We start from the raw sequence: 22,148 nt of genomic DNA, 5'->3' as shown, positions 1-22,148 counted from the left end.
TATTGTCTCAATGCTACAATCCCAGTTGATGTTATAACTGAACGGGAATATCTCAGAATGGAATCCTGGCTCAAAAGAGTAACTTATATTTTTTTCTATAAAACGCGGAGGAACAGTCACAGGACCACTAATTAGATTCAAGAACAGACTGGAGGCTCTGCGATGTAAGGGCAGCACGGTGGCACAGTGGATAGCACTGTTGCCTCATAGTGCCAGGGACCCGGGTTCAATTCTGGCCTCCGGGACTGTCTGTGTGGAGTTTGCACGTTCTCCCCGTGTCTGTAAGGATTTCCTCCGGGTGCTCCAGTTTCCTCCCACAGTCCAAAGATGTGAAAATTAGGTGGGGTTACAGGGATAGGGTGGGGAAGTGGACCGAGGTTGGGTGCTCCTTCAGAGGGTAGGTGCAGACATGAAGCGCCAAATCGCCTCCTTCTGCACTGTAGAAATTTGATGGTGATCACCAGGAAAATGTCCGACCCAGAGTTAAATGGTTCATAACATTTAGTACCCATTCTGCATACTATGGAATCCCTCATCACCTGAGCTAGTCCTCACTTAAACATTACTTCCTAATTCATCCAGTTGTCTCTTCTGTTTCTCTCAGTATTGGTGGTCTACTTGACTTTTGGATTGTTATCTTCACAGAAGCTTCTCAACTGAAGAAAGTGTTTGAAATGGTAAGTAATGATTTCTGACCAGTTAAATAAACTTCAAAATAAATTGAATGCTCTTACAACCAGGCAGGCATTCAGGTCACTTTGTGCCCTTAGCCTTAGTTACAATTCACCTGTACTATCTAATTTACATGATGGACTGAACTCAAGTGAAATTCAAATGCGATGTGTTGGACCGAGGTATCGGGCTGGGAGTGAAAGATTAAGCAGATTACACGGAATCTTTCGCCAAATGGAAACAGACATCTAGAAGCTTACCGAAGCATGTCGGTGTGTGTTTGAGAGAATTCCATGGACTCTCACTTTACTTTTGTCCACCTTTGTGAAGTCCACCCAGAGCTCCTTCGTTTTGGAGTCATTTGGTCCGTAGCTTCTGGATATATAGTAGTTGTGATGGTCTTCCTGAAACACAATAATACCAGTTACAGACAGAATGCTCCATAATTGCTGCAAAGAATCGGAACGGTTCCAAGATCTCTTCTAATCCCAGTTTTTTGCCCATTCATATTCTCGTCGGCTATGCTTCAATGTTTCACAAATTTACTCCTGCATATGTCTTCCCTACAGAGGATACAAAAAAAACCACTCCAGTTATAGCTGTAATTCAAGTGGTGGAAGGGAAAGGTGACCTTGATGAAATTACAATCGCTCGGGAAAAGGTATTGAGAAAGCTGATGGAGCTGTGGGCTGACAAATTTCTGGGCCCTCATGGACATCATCCTATGGATTTAAAACAGGTGGCTAATGAGGTAACAGGTGCATTGGCATTATTTTTCAAAAATCTGCTGGATTCTGGAAGGGTTCCATCAGACAGGAAAGTACAAAGAACAAAGAAATGTACAGCACAGGAACAGGCCCTTCGGCCCTCCAAGCCTGTGCCGACCATACTGCCTGTCTAAACTACAATCTTTTACACTTCCTGGGTCCGTATCCCTCTATTCCCATCCTATTCATGTATTTGTCAAGATGCCCCTTAAATGTCACTATCGTCCCTGCTTCCACTACCTCCTCCGGCAGCGAGTTCCAGGCACCCACTATCCCCTGTATAAAAAACTTGCCTCATACATCTCCTCTAAACCTTGCCCTTCGCACCTTAAACCTATGCCCCCTAGTAATTGACCCCTCTACCCTGGGAAAAAAGTCTCTGACTATCCACCCAGTCTATGCCCCTCCTAATTTTGTACACCTCTATCAGGTCACCCCTCAACCTCCTTCACTCCAGTGAGAACAAACCAAGTTTATTCAACCTCTCCTCATAGCTAATGCCCTCCATACCAGGCAACATCCTGGTAAATCTCTTCTGCACCCTCTCTAAAGCCTCCATTTCCTTCTGGTAGTGTGGCGACCAGAATTGAACACTATACTCCAAGTGTGGCCTAACGAAGGTTCTATACAGCTGCAACATGACTTGCCAATTCTTATACTCAATGCCCCAGCCAATGAAGGCAAGCATGCCGTATGCCTTCTTGACTACCTTCTCCACCTGTGTTGCCCCTTTCAGTGACCTGTGGACTTGTACACCTAGATCTCTCTGACTGTCAATACTCGAGGGTTCTACCATTCACTGTATATTCCCTGCCTGCATTAGACCTTCCAAAATGCATTACCTCACATTTGTCCGGATTAAACTCCATCTGCCATCTCTCCGCCCAGGTCTCCAAACAATCTAAATCCTGCTGTATCCTCTGACAGTCCTCATCGCGATCCGCAATTCCACCAATCTTTGTGTCATCCGCAAACTTACTAATCAGACCAGTTACATTTTCCTCCAAATCATTTATATATACTAAGAACAGCAAAGGCCCAGCACTGATCCCTGCGGCACACCACTAGTTACAGCCCTCCAATCAGAAAAGCACCCTTCCATTGCTACTCTCTGCCTTCTATGACCTAGCCAGTTCTGTATCCATCTCGCCAGCTCACCCCTGATCCCGTGTGACTTCACCTTTTTGTACCAGTCTGCCATGAGGGACCTTGTCAAAGGCCTTACTGAAGTACATATAGACAACATCCACTGCCCTACCTGTATCAATCATCTTTGTGGACTCCTCGAAAAACTCTATCAAGTTAGTGAGACACGACCTCCCCTTCACAAAACCGTGCTGCCTCTCGCTAATACGTCCATTTTCTTCGAAATGGGAGTAGATCCTGTCTCGAAGAATTCTCTCCAGTAATTTCCCTACCACTGAGGTAAGGCTCACCGGCCTGTAGTTCCCTGGATTATCTTTGCTACCCTTCTTAAACAAAGGAACAACATTGGCTATTCTCCAGTCCTCTGGGACATCACCTGAAGACCGTGAGGATCCAAAGATTTCTGTCAAGGCCATGTAGCAAATATAACTCCTCCATTCACAAAGGGAGGGAGGGAGGCAGAACAGTAGGCCAAAAAGAAAATGCTGGAAAATCTCAGCAGGTCTGGCAGCATCTGTAGGGAGAGAAAAGAGCTAGCGTTTCGAGTTCAGATGGCCCTTTATCAAAGCTGCCAGACCTGCTGAGATTTTCCAGCATTTTCTTTTCGGTTTCAGATTCCAGCATCCGCAGTAATTTGCTTTTAAAAAATCAGCCAGTTAACTTGACATCTGTTACGGAGAAGATGTAGAAGGAGGTTATAACTGGGCATTTAGAAAAAAAACTCAAGGCAATTGGGAAGAGTCAGCATGGTTTTGTGAAAGGGGAATCATGTTTAATCAATTTGTTGGAATTCTTCGAAGGAGTCACATGTACTGTGGATACAGGGGAACTGGTGGATTGTATTTGTATTTCCATAGGCATTTGACAAGGTGCCTCATCAAAAGTTATTGTGCAAAATAAAAGTTCATAGCGCCAGGGGCAACATATTAGCATGAATAGAAGATGGCCTGGCTCGCCAAAAACAGCGAGTATGCATTTTCTGATTGACAGGATGTAATAAGTGGAGTTCCGCGGGGGTCTGTGCAGGAGCCTCAACTTTTATACAATTTATATTAATGTCTTAGAAGAGGGGAGCGAAGGTATGGTCGCTAGCTTTGCAGATGACGCAAAGATAGGTAGGTGTAAGGGCCCTTGCTGTTGATCCCTTTATTTCCCCTTTCTTTATTTTTGCTGTTATTACTTGATCCATGGATGCTTAATGGACACATATCTTTAAGTCAAACAGGGGAAGAAGAGAATTCAAAAGTTACAACACAAGACACTCTGCTAGCTTTTGACAACAGAACTCAGACTCTGTGGCACCCGGGTGATGGGGTGGGGCTTGATTCAATTGGTTGGCTGGTGACTGAAGAATCGGCCAAAAGTCCGTATTCTACCCGGTAACATGCTGATTGGATCCTGCCTGAGTGGAATGATTTCCAGAGACCTAAGGAAAGCAGACTTTGAATCCTGGATGCTCAAGGGAAAATGATCTGCTGTTTCTCTCCCTCCCTCGCGTTTTCTCCAGAACATCTGTTGTATTCCTGAACTGACAGAGACCTGAATAAATCTACAGTGAAAACCTCAAACTGAAAGCAAAGTTTGAAGAGAAGAAAGGTGCCAGCAACAACCATCTGAAACAGACTTTGATCTTTTTACTTTCATCCTTATTATTTTCACCCTTCTCATTCCCTCTTGTGTTTGTTTATCTTCTGTATGTGTGTAGAGGGATGAGACAAGTTAACGTGTGCGGGATTAGGAATTAGATAACAGTTGACCAGTTGTACTTGCTGCATATTTCATTATAATTATTGTTATAAATTAAAAGTAATTGTATTTAAATTTACAACCCTGGTGACTGTAATTATTAGGCAGCCGAGGACCAAAGGCTTCGGGTATTTTACTAAGGATTACTGGTTAATTCAATTGTGTTGCAATTCCGGGTCAAGGAGGGATGGAATTGACTGCGCCCTAGCTCAGGGTGTCATAACAGTAGGAAAGTATGTTGCGAAATGGGCATAAGGAGGTCGAAGATGAATATAGATAAATTGATTAAGTGGGTGCAAATCTGGCAGATTGAGTGTAATATGGGAAAATGTGAAGTTGTTCACTTTGGCAGGAAGAATAAAAAAGCAGAGTATTACTTAAACAGAGAATAACTGCAGAATTCCAAGGTGTTCTGGTGGATGAGTCACAAAAGGTCAGCCTGCAGCTATAGTAAATAATTAAGAAGGCTGATGAAATCTTATCCTTTATGACAAGTGGAATTGAAAATAAAAGTAAGGATGCTGTGCTTCAGTCATACAGGGCATATGAAGACCACATCTTGAATACCATGCACAGTTTTGGTCCCCTTATTTATGGAAGGATGCAGATGCGTTGGAGTCATATGTTCATAAAATAACATTTAAAATCTAGACTATGATACTTCTAGCTGAGTGAAAAAGACTCCACAGTTTAGGCTGTTCATTAAGTGGACTAGGCAGCTACATTGCAAGTCATAGAATCATAGAATGTTAACAGCTCAGACAGAGGCCATTTGACCCATCTAGCCCATGCCAGCTCCTTGCAAGGCAATTTAGCTCATCCTACTCTCTGTGTTCTTCTCCGATCCCTGCAATTTCCTTCCCTTCTTGGTGCTTCTCCAATTTCCTTTTGAAAGCCGTAACTGGATCAGCCAGTGCATTCCAGGTCGCAACCACTTGCTGCGTAAAAAAGGTCATTAACAGTTATTGCATTATTAAATGGGCACTTTTGCTGTTAATTATGAGATATAAATTTCTGTGGTGAGTTTAATGGTCTATTAAGGTGCAGCACCAGCAATTTCATAAAAATAACTGGAGGCTAAGGACAAGGTACTATTTGCGCGAAGCAAATGTTGGTTGATTTACACAAAGGCCTAAATTTTTGGGATAGGGAGGGCTCGACTCCAGCTCAACCCCACCATCCGGAGACTGAGCAAGGAATGCAACCCTGCTGATTCCAGCAGGCCCCTTGTTCCGCATTGTAACCAATCACTGTTTGTTGATATACCATTACGCCCAAGGGGCTCTGATTTGCAGCAGAGCAGGGCGTCCATCTGCACTTTAATATCTGTCTCTACTTCTTACGGAAGCTAAAGAAATTCCGCATGTCTGCAACGGCTCTCACAAACATCTATAGATGTGCCTTAGAGAGCATCCTATCTGGCTGCATCACAGCTTGGTATGGCAACTGCTCGGCCCAAGATCACAAGAAACTGCAGAGTGTGGTGAACTCAGCCCAACGCATCACACAAGATTTCCACCCCCACATTGATTCTGAATACACCTCCCGCTGCCTCAGGAAGGCAGACAGCATTATCAGAGACCCCTCCCACCCAGGCATTGCCTTCTTCCAGACCCTTCCATCAGGCAGAAGGTACAAAAGTCTGAATACCCGTACATCCAGACAGTCCCCACAGCTATAAGACTCCTCAGCGACTCCCCCTCGGACTCATCTGTTCCCTGTAAGAACACTATTCACGATGCCCTATGCTGCTCTTGCTCATGTATTTGTTTTGTTTGGCCCCTTGTTCCGCATTGTAACCAATCACTGTTTGTCGATGTACCATTTGTCAACGTACTCTGTTGATTATTCTTTTTTGTCTACTATGTACGTATTGTGTACGTTCCCTTGGCCGCAGAAAAATACCTTTCACTGTATTTGGTACATGTGACAATAAATCAAATCAAATCAAAATCAAATCAAACTTTGCAGCCAGTCCCGCCTTGGAGAGATGTCGGCAAACCAGTTCTCCGGCCTTTCCGGGAACAGGCGAATTCTCCGGCCTCTCCGGGAACAGGCGAGGTGGTAAGTGACAGGTGTCCCGTGAGGGGCAAGGGTGGACTTCCCATCCAACACCCTGCCCTCCCCATCATAAAGTCGCACCTGGGTCAGGGTGGGTGGGATTCTGGGGGAATCCATACAATTCAGACCCAGGTTCTGGAGATTGACAATTTACACCCTAATGTTCCTGAATGTGGTGGTTGAGATTTCCATCATTGTTGGATTCTAAAAGTGTCAAACACAAGCGTTCACTGCACTGCAGTCAACAGTGCTTCCTCCGTCACAAGGAACTTTCAACCTTAACCTAAGAAACCTGCCAATGCAATGTCCCCAAGGGCACTCTGGTGTCATTGTTGGGAATGGTTTTCTCAGCGAGAGGGCAACTTGAATAATGTGCCTGAAAACAAAAGTGGAAAATTCTCTTCTTGAGGAGACGGGGCATTTGTTATGTCTCGAGGCTCCAATAAACCCTGTGCAACATTGTCCGACTGTGTGTGTTATTTTGGGAACTAATCAGAAGAGGGAAACTGTTAACATGAAACATCCGTCAATAAGAACTTCTTCTTAAGCATTCTTGAAATAATTTTTCATACACTAGAGAGTGAAACTTTAATTTAAACTCTGTAAATGGGCTCACTGTCATTTATTATAAACTGGGAAATCAGAGAACATATCAAAAGGTTAGAGGTGAAGGAACATCGTGGATGGTGATAGCTTGTTTCACATTTGCCAAATGTGGGAGGGTACAGTCCCGTTGGAAGACCCAATGCAGCTTTCTCCGATTCGAGCTATCCCTCAGGCCACATTCCTTAATCCCTCCTGGTTTTCTCGGATTGGCCAAAACTGCTGCCTTTCTGATAATCCAAGCTTTTGTTAGAAGATGTAACCAGCAATAGTCCTGTTTTATCTGGGCCCTGAACAGTCTACAGCACATGCCGATTGGTGTACGCCCCTTCCAAATGCTGCCCCTGCTCTCTGTGCCAAAAGGCACTTTGTATTTCTTGGTACGGGTGAGGGTTGAGAGTGCTGCAATCTAGTCCTTGGAGGGCAAAATTGAATAATGTCTCTGTAATCAAAAGTGAAGAATTATAATTCTTCGAAGTTGGGACATGGACAGTGCCAGGGTACCACCCTGTCCAGAGCCTGCCCACTCAGGTTCCCTGATTGCCTGGGAGACACCCCATCCCAGTGCCCGTATGCCTAGCCCACGTTGGTGGAGACAGTGCTTGCTCAGGGTCTCTGAGGCGGGGGCGTTAGATCGTGTGCCTTGCGTAACTCCGGCGCAAGCATATTCAAATGAGCCTGACTGCACACTTGAGCATGCAAATCTTGATCCTACCCATTGTGGGAGGGATCCAGATCGCGGGGCCTCGCGAGATCGAAAGGCCATTAAATCCCGTGAGAGGTTAATGATCTCGTTGGGTCCTGAGTCAGGGGCGAGGAGGCCAGTATATCGTGGCCCTTGTATTGTCGATTCTGAAGACAGAAGCGAAATATGTTTGCATTTCATCTGCCATTGCCTTATCAACTACTAACTCCCCATTGTCATTCTCCAGAACACCAACATTCACTTCACTTCTTCTTTTCCTTTTTAAATAGAAACTCTTACTCTCCATTTTTACATTTCTTGCTAGCTTCCCCTCATACTCTATTTTGTTTTTCCTGATTAACCTTTTCGTCATTCTCTGCCGTTCTTTACAATTTGACCAATCATCTGACTTGCCACTCATTTCTGTGCATTAATGTACATTCTCCTTAAGTTGATGCTTTCTCCAACTTTAGTTAACTACGGAATGTGGTCTCCCTTCTCCCTCTTAACCCGATCTTTCTCTCCCTCTCTATTTCTCTTTATGTACCCGACTTGACACGAGGTTCGCTCACTCTAATTCATTCTCCTTCTCAATCTTTCATCTCCTTATTTCGGAATTCTTAAATCACTTCAGTTGCCAATAAAGAGAGGTTAGGGTACTGAGCTGCTGTGTTACTCACTGATAGGATTACTCTGTATTTTGGGGTAGGTCCCCACTTAATTTTCCCCTCCCCATATCTTCTTGGCCTTTGATCAATAATGGATGAGACGCCTTCTGAGGATCTCAAAAGATGTTTGGAATTCTTGTCGGCTAATATGACACTTTCCTGCAATTCATTCCCTTTAATTTTGGTTTATGGAGTTTTCCTCCCTCCTCTCCAACCCCCAACCCCTCCCCCATGACCCCTTGTAGGCCCTCTAGATCGGTTCTAAGTTTATGCCTAAGGTTATGCAACAAGCCAACCTTGGAAAACTAGGGCCAAGATGTTTTGGATGGTGGGGTTTCTTGTCTTGCCAACGGAAGAGTTGGCAGGGAGCACATCACCGCTGACACCCGCCGGCCCCGCAGCCATTTCACGCTGCAAAGAGCTGCTGGTGGGACTCGGGAGGATACACCACCCCAGAGAACACAACCTGATTAGCTGGTAGCTCTCTCGTCCCTGCAGCGCCAGAAGCTGCAATGGTCAGGGCTGGGACTGCGTGCTGTCCCTGGCGTCTAACCTCTGGGATTCCAGTGAAGTGGGAAATGGTTCAGAAGGGCACTTGGCACAGAAGACGGCTGCCTGACACACAAGATGGAGACACAGAGAATAAAGCAGACATAACTGATGCCTGGAGCCCAGTGGGGTGCCAGTGGGACAGATAGGAACAGATCCAGGACAAAGGGAGTCAGACAGGAAGATTAAGAAATACATAAATGCGGGACACCACTTGAATAAAGCTGACTTCAGCCAAGGTGTACACAATGATATGCTAATACAAATGTCTTGGGCCTTTTCCTAAAACAAAGGGACAATCGATACTGCTTTCCTGCTGCTGCCTGTAACCTGTAAAACCTCTTTAACTATAACCATGTGTAAATGGCAAAATGCTTACAAATAGCGATGTACAATCTATAAAATGTTTAAAGATAATAAGGTGATAATTGTTTTGTATCTGGGCTCATTGTGAACCCAAAGTATAAAATTAATGACTGCCATTCATACCACGAGCAAGGGTCGGGGAGGCCTGGGGGGGTTGGACAGTTGGGGTATTTGAATTTCGGGGGGGGCAACCAGGGATGGAAAGACAGAGGGAGGACCAGCCATTATTGGACCTTAAGGAATGGGGGTGCCCAAAGTTAAAAGGGGGCTACGGCGGGAAGCCCAATCTTGCGCTCCCCCCCTCCCCACCCCCACCCCCACCCATGCCTAAACACCCACTGGCAGGGGGGTGTAAGATTCAGGTATTTGTGGAAACAGCCATTTAATCGGATTAAAACCCATTGATAGCAAATCTGGAAGTGATTTTGCCATAAGAGGAAGGTCAAGGCTTCAGTACTTAAAGGGTTAACAACATACCCATTGACTTGAAGATGTATCCAAGAGATAATTGGAAAGAGATTAATTCTCTGATTGAAATAAAAGGAATATTTTCTTCCGAGCCATCTGCTTAGCCTCATTGAGTCTCAGGTCAGGCAAATGGCCAAATTCAGAGTCTTCATTTTTTGGGGGAAGTTTTATTTTTCCACCTTCATGTTGGATTCCTTTGGCTGCACCAGATTGCCATTTGCATTCTTCAATCTCTTTTGTGCAGAGATTTTCTCAGACCTCACCATCGTCGCAGCTGACAGCTAAATCCCCAGCAGGTTTAGGATCTGCGGCTTTGTCTACCAGTAAGGCGATTGATTTGAAAAATGCAAAGAGCTCGTTTCCTTTGGAGTTCGTTACTCCAGAGCTTGGGGGAGTGGCTGGTTACTGTCCCCAACTCCAGTTGGGCATAATGCTGGAGGCTCGATCACATGATCCACAGTCTCCAGGTGCACTGTCAGCCCCCTTCCGCCCCCCCCCCCCCCACTTCCACCATTGTCCATCTGGCTACATGAGCAAGTCAGCGGCTGGGGATTCTGTAGCGAGTAACTCACCTCCTGACTCCCCGAAGCCTGTCCATCATCCACATGTCAGGAGTCTGCTGACAGATGGGTGGACAGATGGGTGCAGCTCCACCAACACTAAAGAGGTTCGGCACCCTCCAGGGCAAAGCTGCCACTTGATCAACACCCCGCCCACCATCTTAAATGTTGACTCTCTGCACCAACGAGACACAACGGCAGCTTGTTAACCTTGTTGGGACAAAATCCTGGAACTCCCTCCCATAAGCACTGCGGGTGTAACTACAACACACGGGCTGCAGCGGTTCAAGAAGGCAACTCACAGCCTTCCCAGGGGCAATTAGGCATGGGCAATAAATGCTGGCCTGTCCGGCGACACCCGAATCCCACACAATCATAAAATAACTCCTCCGTTTCGACAACGTTCACATAGCAAACTGGATCTTAGTTACCTGACTGACCGCTGCTGTGCCATCAGACATTACTTTTTGTTGACTAGTCTCCAATATTTTCATAACTAATGAAAGTTCAAAGAAAATGAAACAAAAACACATTTTATTGTTGTTGCTCACTGTGGTTTTGCTCCTGAGATTGCTGGCAGCGCTAGTCCAGAGATCAATCTTATCATGGAGACTCCAGTGCAGGGTTGGCAACCCCATTGTACGATGGGGAGGGAGTGGGGGGGGGGGGGGGGGGGGATGGAAGGTGGGAGGCAGGGATGCTGGCGGCGGCTTCTTTAATAAGCAGGGGAATGAAATATGAGCCAAACAGGCCTTGAAGGAGAACTGTGATGTCTCTGGCACCTCACCATTGTCAACGCCATCGTGAACTGCATCAAAACCTAATGGAGGTTGAGAGTTTTTATAGTAAGAGTCATGTGGATGGGGCGGCATGGGGCGCGGTGGTTAGCACTGGGACCGCGGCGCTGAGGACCCGGGTTCGAATCCCAGCCCTCGGTCACTCTCCATGTGGAGTTTGCACATTCTCCCCGTGTTTGCGTGTGTCTCACCCCCACAGCCCAAAGATGTGCAGGTTAGGGGGATTGGCCACGCTAAGTTGGCAAAAAAATAATTGGGTACTCTGAAGTTAAAAAAAAAATCATGTGGATGGCAGAGGTGGTGTTTATTAACTAATAGACGCCATCTGCAAGCATGGTTTGCTCAACAATGGACTCCGTGTAAAAACTAAATGATTTTGGAGTTTATCTTATCAACCTTGAATTGGGAGACAGATTTCTCAATTGAATGTTAATTGTGATCGAAAATATATGGAGAATGCTGCTTCATGGCAAAGGGTGGGAATAAATTCTAATGGGAGTCATTTTCACTCAATGAACTGATTGATGTTTGTGCAATTCACATAATCGCAGGTACTTCAGGCTGCATGTACCTCACTCTGATGATTCACTGCCAGCTTGGCTGCGCGGTGGGTTCATTGGCGGACAGTAAGAAGCGCAGGGCAATTCTACAAGCTAATATTTATTCCACAGCTGGCCATTTATCCCAATGCTGCCTGTGGGATCCTGCTGTGCCAAACTGCCTGCTGCCTCTGTCTACTGAACAACAGTGGTGAAATGGGCTTCCTCTGCTGTCAATCACTTTGGGAGGTGCTGAAGTTCTGAAAGCTGTTCCCTCAATGTCAGTTCTTTCTTTACTCTGATACCCGCTGACTGTAGAACGACCTTCAGCGGTGATGTTCAACGTTTTTGCGATTCACTGACAGAGCTGGCTTTTTCTTTCCCGTGGGTTACCCTGGAATCCGCAGCAACATCAGAAAAAAAAACAGCAGCCACTTTCCTTCGGTTTCCGGGAGCAATGATTTCTGTCTGCCTGTGCCCACTCCTGGCTGGACCCAAATTCTGCCCGCCTGGTTCCCCTATCACACATGCGCCTGCTGACCTTCACTGGCTCCTGGTCATGTTGATTTTAAAATTCCCAAGCTCTTTTTCAAATCCCCCCATGATCTTGCCTCTCTCTCCCTCTATGTGTAATCTCCTCCAGCCCTACAGCGCTCTGAGATATCTGCACTCATCTCATTCCTATCTCTTGTGCGTCCCCGATTTTAATTGCTCCACCGTTGGTGCCTCTGCTTTCAATTGCCAGGACCCTAAGCTCTGGAAGTCCATCCCAATACCTCTCTTATCTCGCTTTCCGTCTTTAAGACATGCCTTGAAAGCTACCTCTTTGATCGAGTTTGATGCTAGCCTTGGGCAGTTTACTTTAAATGGGCTTAAAAATCACTGCTAAAATAACAGGCAAGGAGCAGGTTCATCTGACAATAAGGACAAAAGTGTTCTTTTAATTCCCTTGGGCAACACACTGCCTGGAAACATCAATTTCCCTTTCTGCACTATATTTGATACAGTCGCAAATGAAAATGTGAATTAACTGCTGCCTGAAGAAAATGCACTGAAAGTCACATTAAGCAAGTGCATTAGGTACTGAGCTTCCAGAGAAAGCTCAGCCCCTCAGCATGGTATGATTGTTATGCACTGTTGTGGTTGGCAGAACAGAAAATATACCAGATGGTTCCATTCTTGTAGCTGGTGCCTATGGATTTGCAATGCACGCATTATCATAAAAATCTGTACTGGTGCAAACATCCAGCACTTGAGCGTCAGGAGGGAATCAACTACAATCACGCTACATCTCATCCAATGTGCGGGACTGCGTCGGACTGGCATGGGCACTCAAACCGCACGCAGGATTCTTCAGTCAAAAGAATCCTTGGGCTCACACTGTTCCCAGGGCGCCACTGCTGTTCCAGTGCTGCCGGTCGATTCATAAATTTGGTAAACAGCTGTAAACTTTGCCCCAGAGTGTCCTGGAAAGAGATTATCTGTGAGGTGGAGCATAATGGGACATGCAAACATTAGACAGATGCAGTATAAATAGGACAAAGGAGGCAACATGTGTTTATAATAAGTGTTGCATGTGGATATTGAGCAACCTTTGGGATTGACTTTGTTTATTTTCTAAAGTTATATTATTCTGTTGTGATATTTCAACCATGGAGTGAAAACCAGATGTAGCTTCAAGTAAAGCAGGTGGATAACTTGAATAGGTGTTTGTAATTCAGTCACCATTTAGCTTAATTGGACCAGCCACATAAATACTATGACTAACTCACCTCCTGACTCCCCAAAGTCTTTCCACCGTCTACAAGGCCCAAGGAGTTCGATGGATTCTGGGTGAATACAGCTCCAGCAAAATTCAATAAGTTCCTTCAGCAAGCAACCTGGCGTGTGTTTGTCTGAATCTCTGACTTCTCGCTGCTTTTACAGGGTGTTGATGGCGTAGTGGTACTGACGCTGGATATGAGACCCAGCGTAATGCTCTGGGGACCTGTGTTCAAATCCAGCCATGATAGAAAAAAATTTGGAATTAAAACTCTAAGTGAGATGGCGCGGTGGCACGGTGATTAGCACTGTTGCCTCATAGCACCAGGGGCCCAGCCTTGGGTGACTGTGTGGGGTTTGCACATTCTCAGTCCAAAGATGTGCAGGTTAGGTGGATTGGCCATGCTAAATTGCCTCTCAGGGTCCAAAAGGATGGTGGGGTTACGGGGATAGGGTAGAGACCTGACCCTAGGTAAGGTGCGCTTTCAGAGGGTCAGTGCTGGCTTGATGGGCCAAATGACCTCCTTCTGCACTGTAGGGATTCTATGATTCTGTGATGACCATGAAACCGTTAAGTGGAGCTTGGACAGCTTAGTCGGTGATTAGTCTGAGGGTCCAGAGATCCAGCCCTGGCTCCAACGATTTTGGTAGTCCAACATGTTCAGCTGAGCTGATTTACACTGAGCTACCTTCCAAAACACAACCCTATCCAGGACAAAGCAGCCTGCTTGATCCCATCCACCATCTTAAACATTCACTCTCTCTACCACCAGCGCACGGTGGTTGCAGTGTTTATTCATACCCATCGTAGCAACTCTCTAAGGCTTCTTCAGCAGCCACTCCCAAACCCACGACCCCCAACACATTTTCAGGAAAAGCATGGGAACACCATCACCCCCAGCTTCCCCTCTAAGTCGCACTCCATCCTGACTTGAAAATATATTGCTATTCTCCGTCTCTGCTAACAGCATTGCGGGAACACCTCTACATGCACTGCAGCCGTTCAAGAAAGCAGCTCACCAGGACTCTCAAGAGCAATTCAGCACAAGCCATGCATCCCATGAATAGATAAATAATAACTAAGACCATATAGTCTCCCCTTACTTTTTATTTTTAAATTTAGAGTACACAATTATTTTCTTTTTCAATTAAGGGGCAATTTAGCGCGGCCAATCCACCTAACCAGCATATCTTTGGGTTGTGGGGGCGAAACCCACGAAGACATGGGGAGAACGTGCGAACGGACAGTACTCAGGGCCGGGGTTCGAATCCGGGTCCTCAGTGCCGTAGTCCCAGTGCTAACCACTGCGCCACATGCCGCCTCCGAGTCTTCCCTCACTGATAGTCACTTCCATTATAAATTCTCACGTTCATATTGAATAATGGGAGCGACCCAGAATGGAAGTTGTCATTCCAGCATGCTATTAAGCTTACAATATCAATGTTGAAGTTTGGACAGATGCAACATATTAAAAACATTACTAGCCGATCAAGGTGTTTCACACTGTAAATTGGAGAATATTGGGCGAGATGAATGAAAATCGCTTATTGTCACAAGTAGGCTTCAAATGAAGTTACTGTGAAAAGCCCCTAGTCGCCACATTCCGGCACCTGTTCGGGGAGGCTGTTACGGGAATTGAACCGTGCTGCTGGCCTGCCTTGGTCTGCTTTCAAAGCCAGCGATTTAGCCCTGTGCTAAACCAGCCCCTCCTGTGCCTCTCTGGTCGCCGACGCTGAAATCGTGTTCGGCGATCGGCTGGAGAATCCCCGTTTGCACCGAAATCGGGGACAGCGCCGCTTTTGAAATGCTCCGTCCCCTCGAAAACGGCGTACTCAAGAGCACGCCGCAGGCCGTTGGGACAGCTCAGGGCGTCTCCCGCGGCCCTCCCCCGATGCTCCGCCCCTGATGGGTCGAGTTCCCGATGGCGTGGAACACTTAACTTTTTTCTTGTGAACCCGGCGTGGTGGCTGCGGACTGTGTCCAGCGCCACCACAGTCTGCGGGGGGGGGGGGGGGGGAGCTGTTACGCGGGCATGGGGGGCTTTGGCGGGGGCTGGGGGGTGTTCCGGGGGGGTGGCGAGGCTGATTACAGGGTGGCAGTTTTTGGCAGGCTGGGTCCACGCGCGCGCGGCCAGGGACCCGGCAATTCTCCGGCCGTATCCGCAGGTAAAGCCGGGGTCTTTACACTGCGTGCCTGTTAGCCCCCCCACCAGACGGAGGATCGGTGCAGCTTTTGTGCCGTTTGTTCGGGTGTAAAACACCACCGTTCCCACGCCGGTATCAGCACGTAGTCTTCAAATCAGAGAATTCAGCCCATTTACGTCCCTCACCCACCACTGCCAGTTTCATCTTGCTCTTGATCTGTCTGTGTCTCTTCATCCCTTTCTTCTCCTCTCCTCCCACCGCTACACACCATCCCCTCTTAACTCTTCTTTTCCACCTCTTTGCTTTTTCTTTCCTTCCTTTTGCTGGGAGGTGGAGGGTAGAATGACTTGTTACGGTGGAAAAAGAAGCTGTCAAGGAAGACTACTTCTGTGATGGGAGTGGCAGAGTCGATATGCCCCTGATACCCTGAATCATTACTCCTTTCCCCTACCTGGCCTTCCTACCTGAATCCTCAAAGAGGCTCTGTTTGCTTTCAAATTTCAATTTGCCCATCGAACAAAAATATCTAATTGGAATGAGGGAAAAAACTGGCTGCCTTTCTCTTTGTCAGAGGCAGGTCACAGGCTAGGAATCCTGTGGCGAGTAACTCACCTTCTGACTCCTCAAAGCTTGTCCACCATCTGCAAGGTACAGGTTAGGAGTGCAATGGAATACTCTCCACTTGCCTGGGTGAGTGCAGCTCCAACAACACCCAAGAAGCTCGACACCATCCAGGACAAAGCAGCTGTTTGACTGGTACCCGCGTGATTGCTTCCCCTTCCACAAACATTCAATCCCTTCACCACCGACGCACAGTGGCAGCTGTGTGTACCATCCGCACAATGCACAGCAGAAACTCACCGAGTCTCCTCAGGCATCACCTTCCAAGCCCACGACCACTACCATCTAGAAGGACAAGGGTAGCAGTCACCTGGGAACCCCACCACCTGGAGGTTCCCCTCCAAGTCACTCACCACCCTGACTTGGAAATATATCGCCGTTCCTTCACTGTCGCTGGGTCAAAATCCTGGAACTCCCTCCCTAACAGCACAGTGGGTGTACCTACACCTCAGGGACTGCAGCGGTTCAAGAAGAGGTCTCACCACCACCTTCACAAGGGGGATGGGCAATAAATGCTGGCCTAGCCCACATCCCATAAATACAACTTTTTTAAAAGACCGCTTGAAACACACCGCCTTGACTGACCCTTTGATCACCTTCATTAACAGTTTTCTTTCAGCTTGCTGTTATTGTTTTTTTAATCAGATTATGATACCTGTGGTTGGCATGGTGGTACATTAACCAGTTTCACCACCCAACCCCTCTCCTGTGCTTACAGAATAAAGGCTGCTTAATATAAAGAAAAACAGAAGGAAGTTCCAGGGCACTAACTTAATCGAGTGGTTCGGTTGGTTGATTTTCCCAAGCTAATCAAACTTTTCTCTTGCAGTTTATGACATCGTAAAGTCGACTTGATTGAATTACTGCTGTGACAATCCCTGCCAACCATCCATTATATTAAGTGGACCGGACACTTGGAGACAAATGACAAATTTGTGCTATTATGGACTGGCTCTGACTTATTAAACCTCTTGACAGAGGTGACCGACTGTAGGTGAAACTCAAAAATACTGGAAAGACTTTCGGGTGCCAATGTATTCACAAAACATCAAAGAGTATTTATAATAACTGGCAAAAGAAGTAAAGGGGAAATGTTTCCACGCAGAAGGTTGTTTGCTGCTGAATGGATCCTCAGGTCAGATGGTGAAATATGAATCTAGACATAAATCCTTTTCTTGATAGCAGGTTTATTCACAGGATGCAGTGTTACATGTCTCTGCCTCCTACCTATTGGTCAACCCAGTGTGCCAGTGGTCTGCTTTTATTTGCTTTTAATAATAAAACAAAAATCAATAAATTTATCAAAAATTACAGAGGATGACAGCTCCCGGTGAAGCTCTGGAGCAAACAGTCAAAGAAAACATCTCCAGTCAAACTAAAATGCCGTTCCTGGTGATGATGTACACCAAACTCCCGTGATCCCACCAGGCATGAAAGGCCTGCAGAGTATCAACAGACACCGCATGCTCCCTTTCCAGGGCCACCCAGTCACAAACGTAGCTGCAGTAGAGGGGCAGGCAGTCAGTCGGAGGGCCCCTCACCCACCTGCTGCCTGGACCTGTCAATGGTCAACTTAGCCAGGCCCAGGAGCAGGCCCATGAGGAGGTCCTCCTCCCTCCCCGCCGACTGCCACCATACGCCCCCCCCCCCCACCCGACACCAGGTGACCAAACATCAAGTCAATTTTTGATTGACAGCTTGCACATTCAGCCAGCTGTCTGGATTGTTTCACCTAATTTCTCTTCACGCTTGAGTGGATTTCAAGTAGCTAGCTGTGAAACTAACCAAAATGTTCATAAACATTTAGACATGATTGACAGCTCTTGGACCACATCAAAGACAGTTAAATGCTTTTTGCAGGGAAAAAGAGGAAGTAAGAGCACTTACCTGTCTCTGATGTGGACCAAGAGCTGTCAATCATAACTGGATGTTTATAAACATTGTGGTTAGTTTCACAGCTAAGGGAAATAAGACTAAACAATCCAGAAAGCTGACTGTGATAGCAAGCTGTCAATCACAGCCTCGTAAATTCAATTTCATATTGATATGAATGAAAACCTTGCAGATCAAAGATCTGAGGGGGTTTAAACCCAGCTGATGTGGTTTTCCCCTTTCTAAGAATTTACAGGTGCTGCTTCCCCTGCCTGAGCCAGAAGGTGTATTGCACAGGTGAGTTTTAGAGCAGTGATTTTTTTTTTCACGGTCTCTATCTGGACTGCTGACATGAGGGGTCTCTGTAATGGGGGTGTTTCCAGACAGGGGTCTCTCATATGGGGGGCTTCCAAACTGGGGTCTCATATGGGGGGCTTCCAGGCAGTGGTCTCTCTTATGGGTGGGGAAGGGGGGTCGCGGTTAGGTGGGAGTCTCTCTTATGGGGGGGGGTTCTGTGGTGGGGGGGTGATTGGGAGGAGTCTGATGGGGATGGGCTGGGTAGGCTTTACGTTGTGGGGGTGGGGGGAGGGGCCCCTCTGATGGCTTTTTGGGGCAACTCAAAAAAATTGTTGCCCCCTTGGCCCACTGTGAGGTCCACACTGGGAAATAACTGCACCAAATCTCATCCACGTGAATCCCAGCTCAGAGGATTCATGCGGGATTGGTGAATTTGGTGCCCAGTCCGTCAATACGATGCAAATGGCTCAATTTAACAGACATGTACTTAAAGGATCAACTTGGAGGGAGAAAGCTGAAGCACGGAAATTAATTGGACAGAGAGAGAAAAAACAAAGTTATGTTTTGGGTCCGTATGAGTTTTCTTCAGAACTAAGAAGAGGGAGAAATGTGACGGATTTTAGGCTGTTTAAGAGGCAGTGGAGCAGGTGCAGCAATATAGAAGATCATGGATTAGGAGGAGCTCAGGAGAGATTAGACAAAGATGTGATGGGCAGGACGCAAAGGGGGTGGTTATGACAGTGTTAAAGACTAAAGAAGGTGCTGAAAGCAGATGAAGATAAGGGGCGGGATTCTCCCCTACCCGGCGGGGCGGGGGTCCCGGCGGGATCGAGTGAACCACTCCGGCATCGGGCCGCCCCAAAGGTGCGGATTTCTCCGTACCTTTAGGGGCTAAGCCCTCACCTTTAGGGGCTAGGCCCCTGCTGGAGTGGTTGCCATCCTGCCGGCTGGCGTGGAAGTCCTTTGGCTGCTGACGTCATCCCCGCGCATGTGCGCGGGGGGGGGGGGGGGTCACCTACGCGTCGGCCATCGCGGAGACCAACATGGCCGACACGTAGTAAAAGAGTGCCCCCACGGCACAGGCCCGCCCATGGATCGGTGGGCCCCCGATCGGGTGCCAGGCCACCGTGGGGGCACCCCCTGGGGCCAGATCGCCCCACGCCGCCTCCCCGAGGACCCCGGAGCCCGCCCGCGCCGCCTAGTCCCGCCGGGAAGAGAGGTGGTTTGATTCTCGCCGGCAGGACAGGCATTCCAGCAGCGGGACTTCGGCCCATTGCGGGCCGGAGAATCGCCCGAGGGGGGGGGGCCGCTGACCGGTGCCGGAGAATTCGGCGGCCGGCGGTGGCGGGATTCTCACCGCCCCCCCCCCCCCCCCCCAGCGGGGGGTCGGAGAATCCCGCCCCTGATAGCAGAATGTGTCAATCACAGAACAAGGGTCAGCGCTCTGTGAAAATAAAACATAAGAACAAGTGACAGCTGGCCTAACATACGTCATTGCTAAAATGCTGGAATCCGTTCATAAGGAGTTATCAGAAGGCCATTTAGAAAATCATAACACAATCAGGCAGAGACAACATAGTTTTGTGAAAGGGAAATCATTTTTCACAAATTCATTAGTGTTGTTTGAGGATGTAACAAGCAGGGTGAACATAGAGGAACCAGTAGGTCAGATTTCCAAAAGTCATTCAATCAGGTGCCTGATAACAGGTAAGAGCTCATGGTGTTGGATAGAGGATTAACTAATTAACATGAAGATTAAGTGGATGGAACATAACGTGAAACAATGTGACCTTGTCCATTTTGGCAGGAATAATAGAAATATTATTTCAATGGCACGGGACTGCAGAATGCTGGGGTACAGAGGGATCTGGGTGTCCTTATACATGACAACATCACAAAAAGTTATCATGCAAGTAATTAAAGCAATTGGAATATTGACCTTTAGTGCAAGGAGGTCGGGATAAAAAAGTAAGGGAGCCTGGCTAAACCGGTGCAGGTCATGATGAGACCTCATTCAGAATTGACTCAGTCTACACCTCCCGCTGCCTGGGGAAAGCGGGCAGCATAATCAAAGACCCCTCCCACCCGGCTTACTCACTCTTCCAACTTCTTCCATCGGGCAGAAGATACAAAAGTCTGAGAACATGCATGAACAGACTCAAAAACAGCTTCTTCCCCGCTGTTACCAGACTCCTAAACAACCCTCTTATGGACTGACCTGATTACACTACACTCCTGTATGCTTCACCCGGTGACGGTGTCTAAGTATTTACATTGTGTACCTTGTGTTACCTTATTATGTATTTTCTTTTCATGTACTAAATTATCTGTTTGAGCTGCACACAGAAAAATATTTTTCACTGTACCTCTGTACACGTGACAATAAACAAATCCAATCCAATCCAATCCTGTGTACAGGTTTAGTCTCCCTTCTTAACAAAGGATATATTTGGAAGCAGTTTGGAGAAGGTTGAGTTGGCTGATTCCTGGAATGAAGAAATTGCTCTTTGAGGCAGGGTTGAGCTGGCTGGGCCTGTATCAGTTGGAGTTTAGAAGAATGAGAAGTGATGTTATTGAATTTAATCAGTTGTACCTATTATCCTGCGATTCTGTTCTTAGTCCCAGCTTTTGAATTCTTTCCCTAAACCTCCCTTCGCTGTACATTTCCCTACACCTTCCCTCGCTGTACATTTCCCTACACCTCCCCTCGCTGTACATTTCCCTACACCTCCCCTCGCTGTACATTTCCCTAAACCTCCCCTCGCTGTACATTTCCCTACACCTTCCCTCGCTGTACATTTCCCTACACCGTCCCTCGCTGTACATTTCCCTACACCTCCCCTCGCTGTACACTTCCCTACACCTTCCCTCGCTGTACATTTCCCTACACCGTCCCTCGCTGAACATTTCCCTACACCTCCCTTCGCTGTACATTTCCCTACACCTTCCCTCGCTGTACATTTCCCTACATCTCCCCTCGCTGTACATTTCCCTACATCTCCCCTCGCTGTACATTTCCCTACACCTTCCCTCGCTGTACATTTCCCTACACCTTCCCTAGCTGTACATTTCCCTACACCTCCCCTCGCTGTACATTTCCCTACACCTCCCCTCGCTGAACATTTCCCTACATCTCCCCTCGCTGTACAATTCCCTACACCTTCCCTCGCTGTACATTTCCCTACACCTACCCTCGCTGTACATTTCCCTACACCTCCCCTCGCTGTACATTTCCCTACACCTCCCCTCGCTGTACATTTTCCTACACCTCCCCTCGCTGTACATTTCCCTACACCTCCCCTCGCTGTACATTTCCCTACACCTCCCCTCGCTGTACATTCCTCTCCTCCTCTTAAAAGCGACATCTGTGACCAAGTTTTGATCACTTGTCCTGACATCTCGTTGTGTGGCTTAGCGCTACATTATGTCAAAGCAAAATACTGCGGATGATGGATCTGAAACGTGAACAAAAAAGTAGGAAAATCCCAAACAGGTCAGGCAGCCAGAGAGGATCAGAGTTAATATACGGGATTGTCCGGGACCGCTAGTTAGTGGTGGGATTCTCCGTGGCCCATTGAATTGGGCAAAAAACGGGTTTCACGCCAGGCGTCAAACCCATTCCGAATCTCTGGGTTCCCCTGCCGGCCATAACGGGTTTCCCAGCCCGCCCGGGGGAACATGCAAAGTCCTCACATGCATTCATTTGAATGCAATTATTGGGTTGGTAGCCCAATTCAACAGCCATCTGTAATGCTCCCACACACCCCCCCAGACGAGAGTCACACAGGTGTAATTTGGTGCAAGTCCTCAAAAACGGGGACCTGG

General features: G+C 47.3%; 1 protein-coding gene and 1 long non-coding RNA gene across 3 annotated transcripts in view; one reads left to right on the top strand and one right to left on the bottom strand.

The window, feature by feature from the left end:
* Window positions 1-4,413, top strand: part of LOC140398603 (uncharacterized) — a 220,733-nt gene extending 216,320 nt beyond the window's left edge. The window contains exons 3-5 of one of the 2 annotated variants that reach the window (XR_011937513.1): window positions 649-677; window positions 1,242-1,423; window positions 3,803-4,413. This is a non-coding gene — a long non-coding RNA (uncharacterized lncRNA). Of the gene's footprint in view, window positions 1-648; window positions 678-1,241; window positions 1,431-3,802 lie in introns of both variants that reach the window. The other variant, XR_011937512.1, reaches the window with a different exon arrangement.
* Window positions 1-22,148, bottom strand: part of LOC140398602 (plexin domain-containing protein 1-like) — a 266,471-nt gene that overhangs the window by 173,311 nt on the left and 71,012 nt on the right. The window contains exon 3 of the mRNA XM_072487442.1: window positions 933-1,076. Within this exon, the coding sequence (XP_072343543.1) occupies window positions 933-1,076 (144 nt within the window). The remainder of the gene's footprint in view (window positions 1-932; window positions 1,077-22,148) is intronic.

This window comes from Scyliorhinus torazame, chromosome 21, assembly GCF_047496885.1.
Source record: "Scyliorhinus torazame isolate Kashiwa2021f chromosome 21, sScyTor2.1, whole genome shotgun sequence".
Taxonomy (NCBI): Eukaryota; Metazoa; Chordata; class Chondrichthyes; order Carcharhiniformes; family Scyliorhinidae; genus Scyliorhinus; species Scyliorhinus torazame.
Note: the sequence above shows the minus strand (reverse complement) of the source record. Positions and strands in the feature narration are given on the sequence as shown.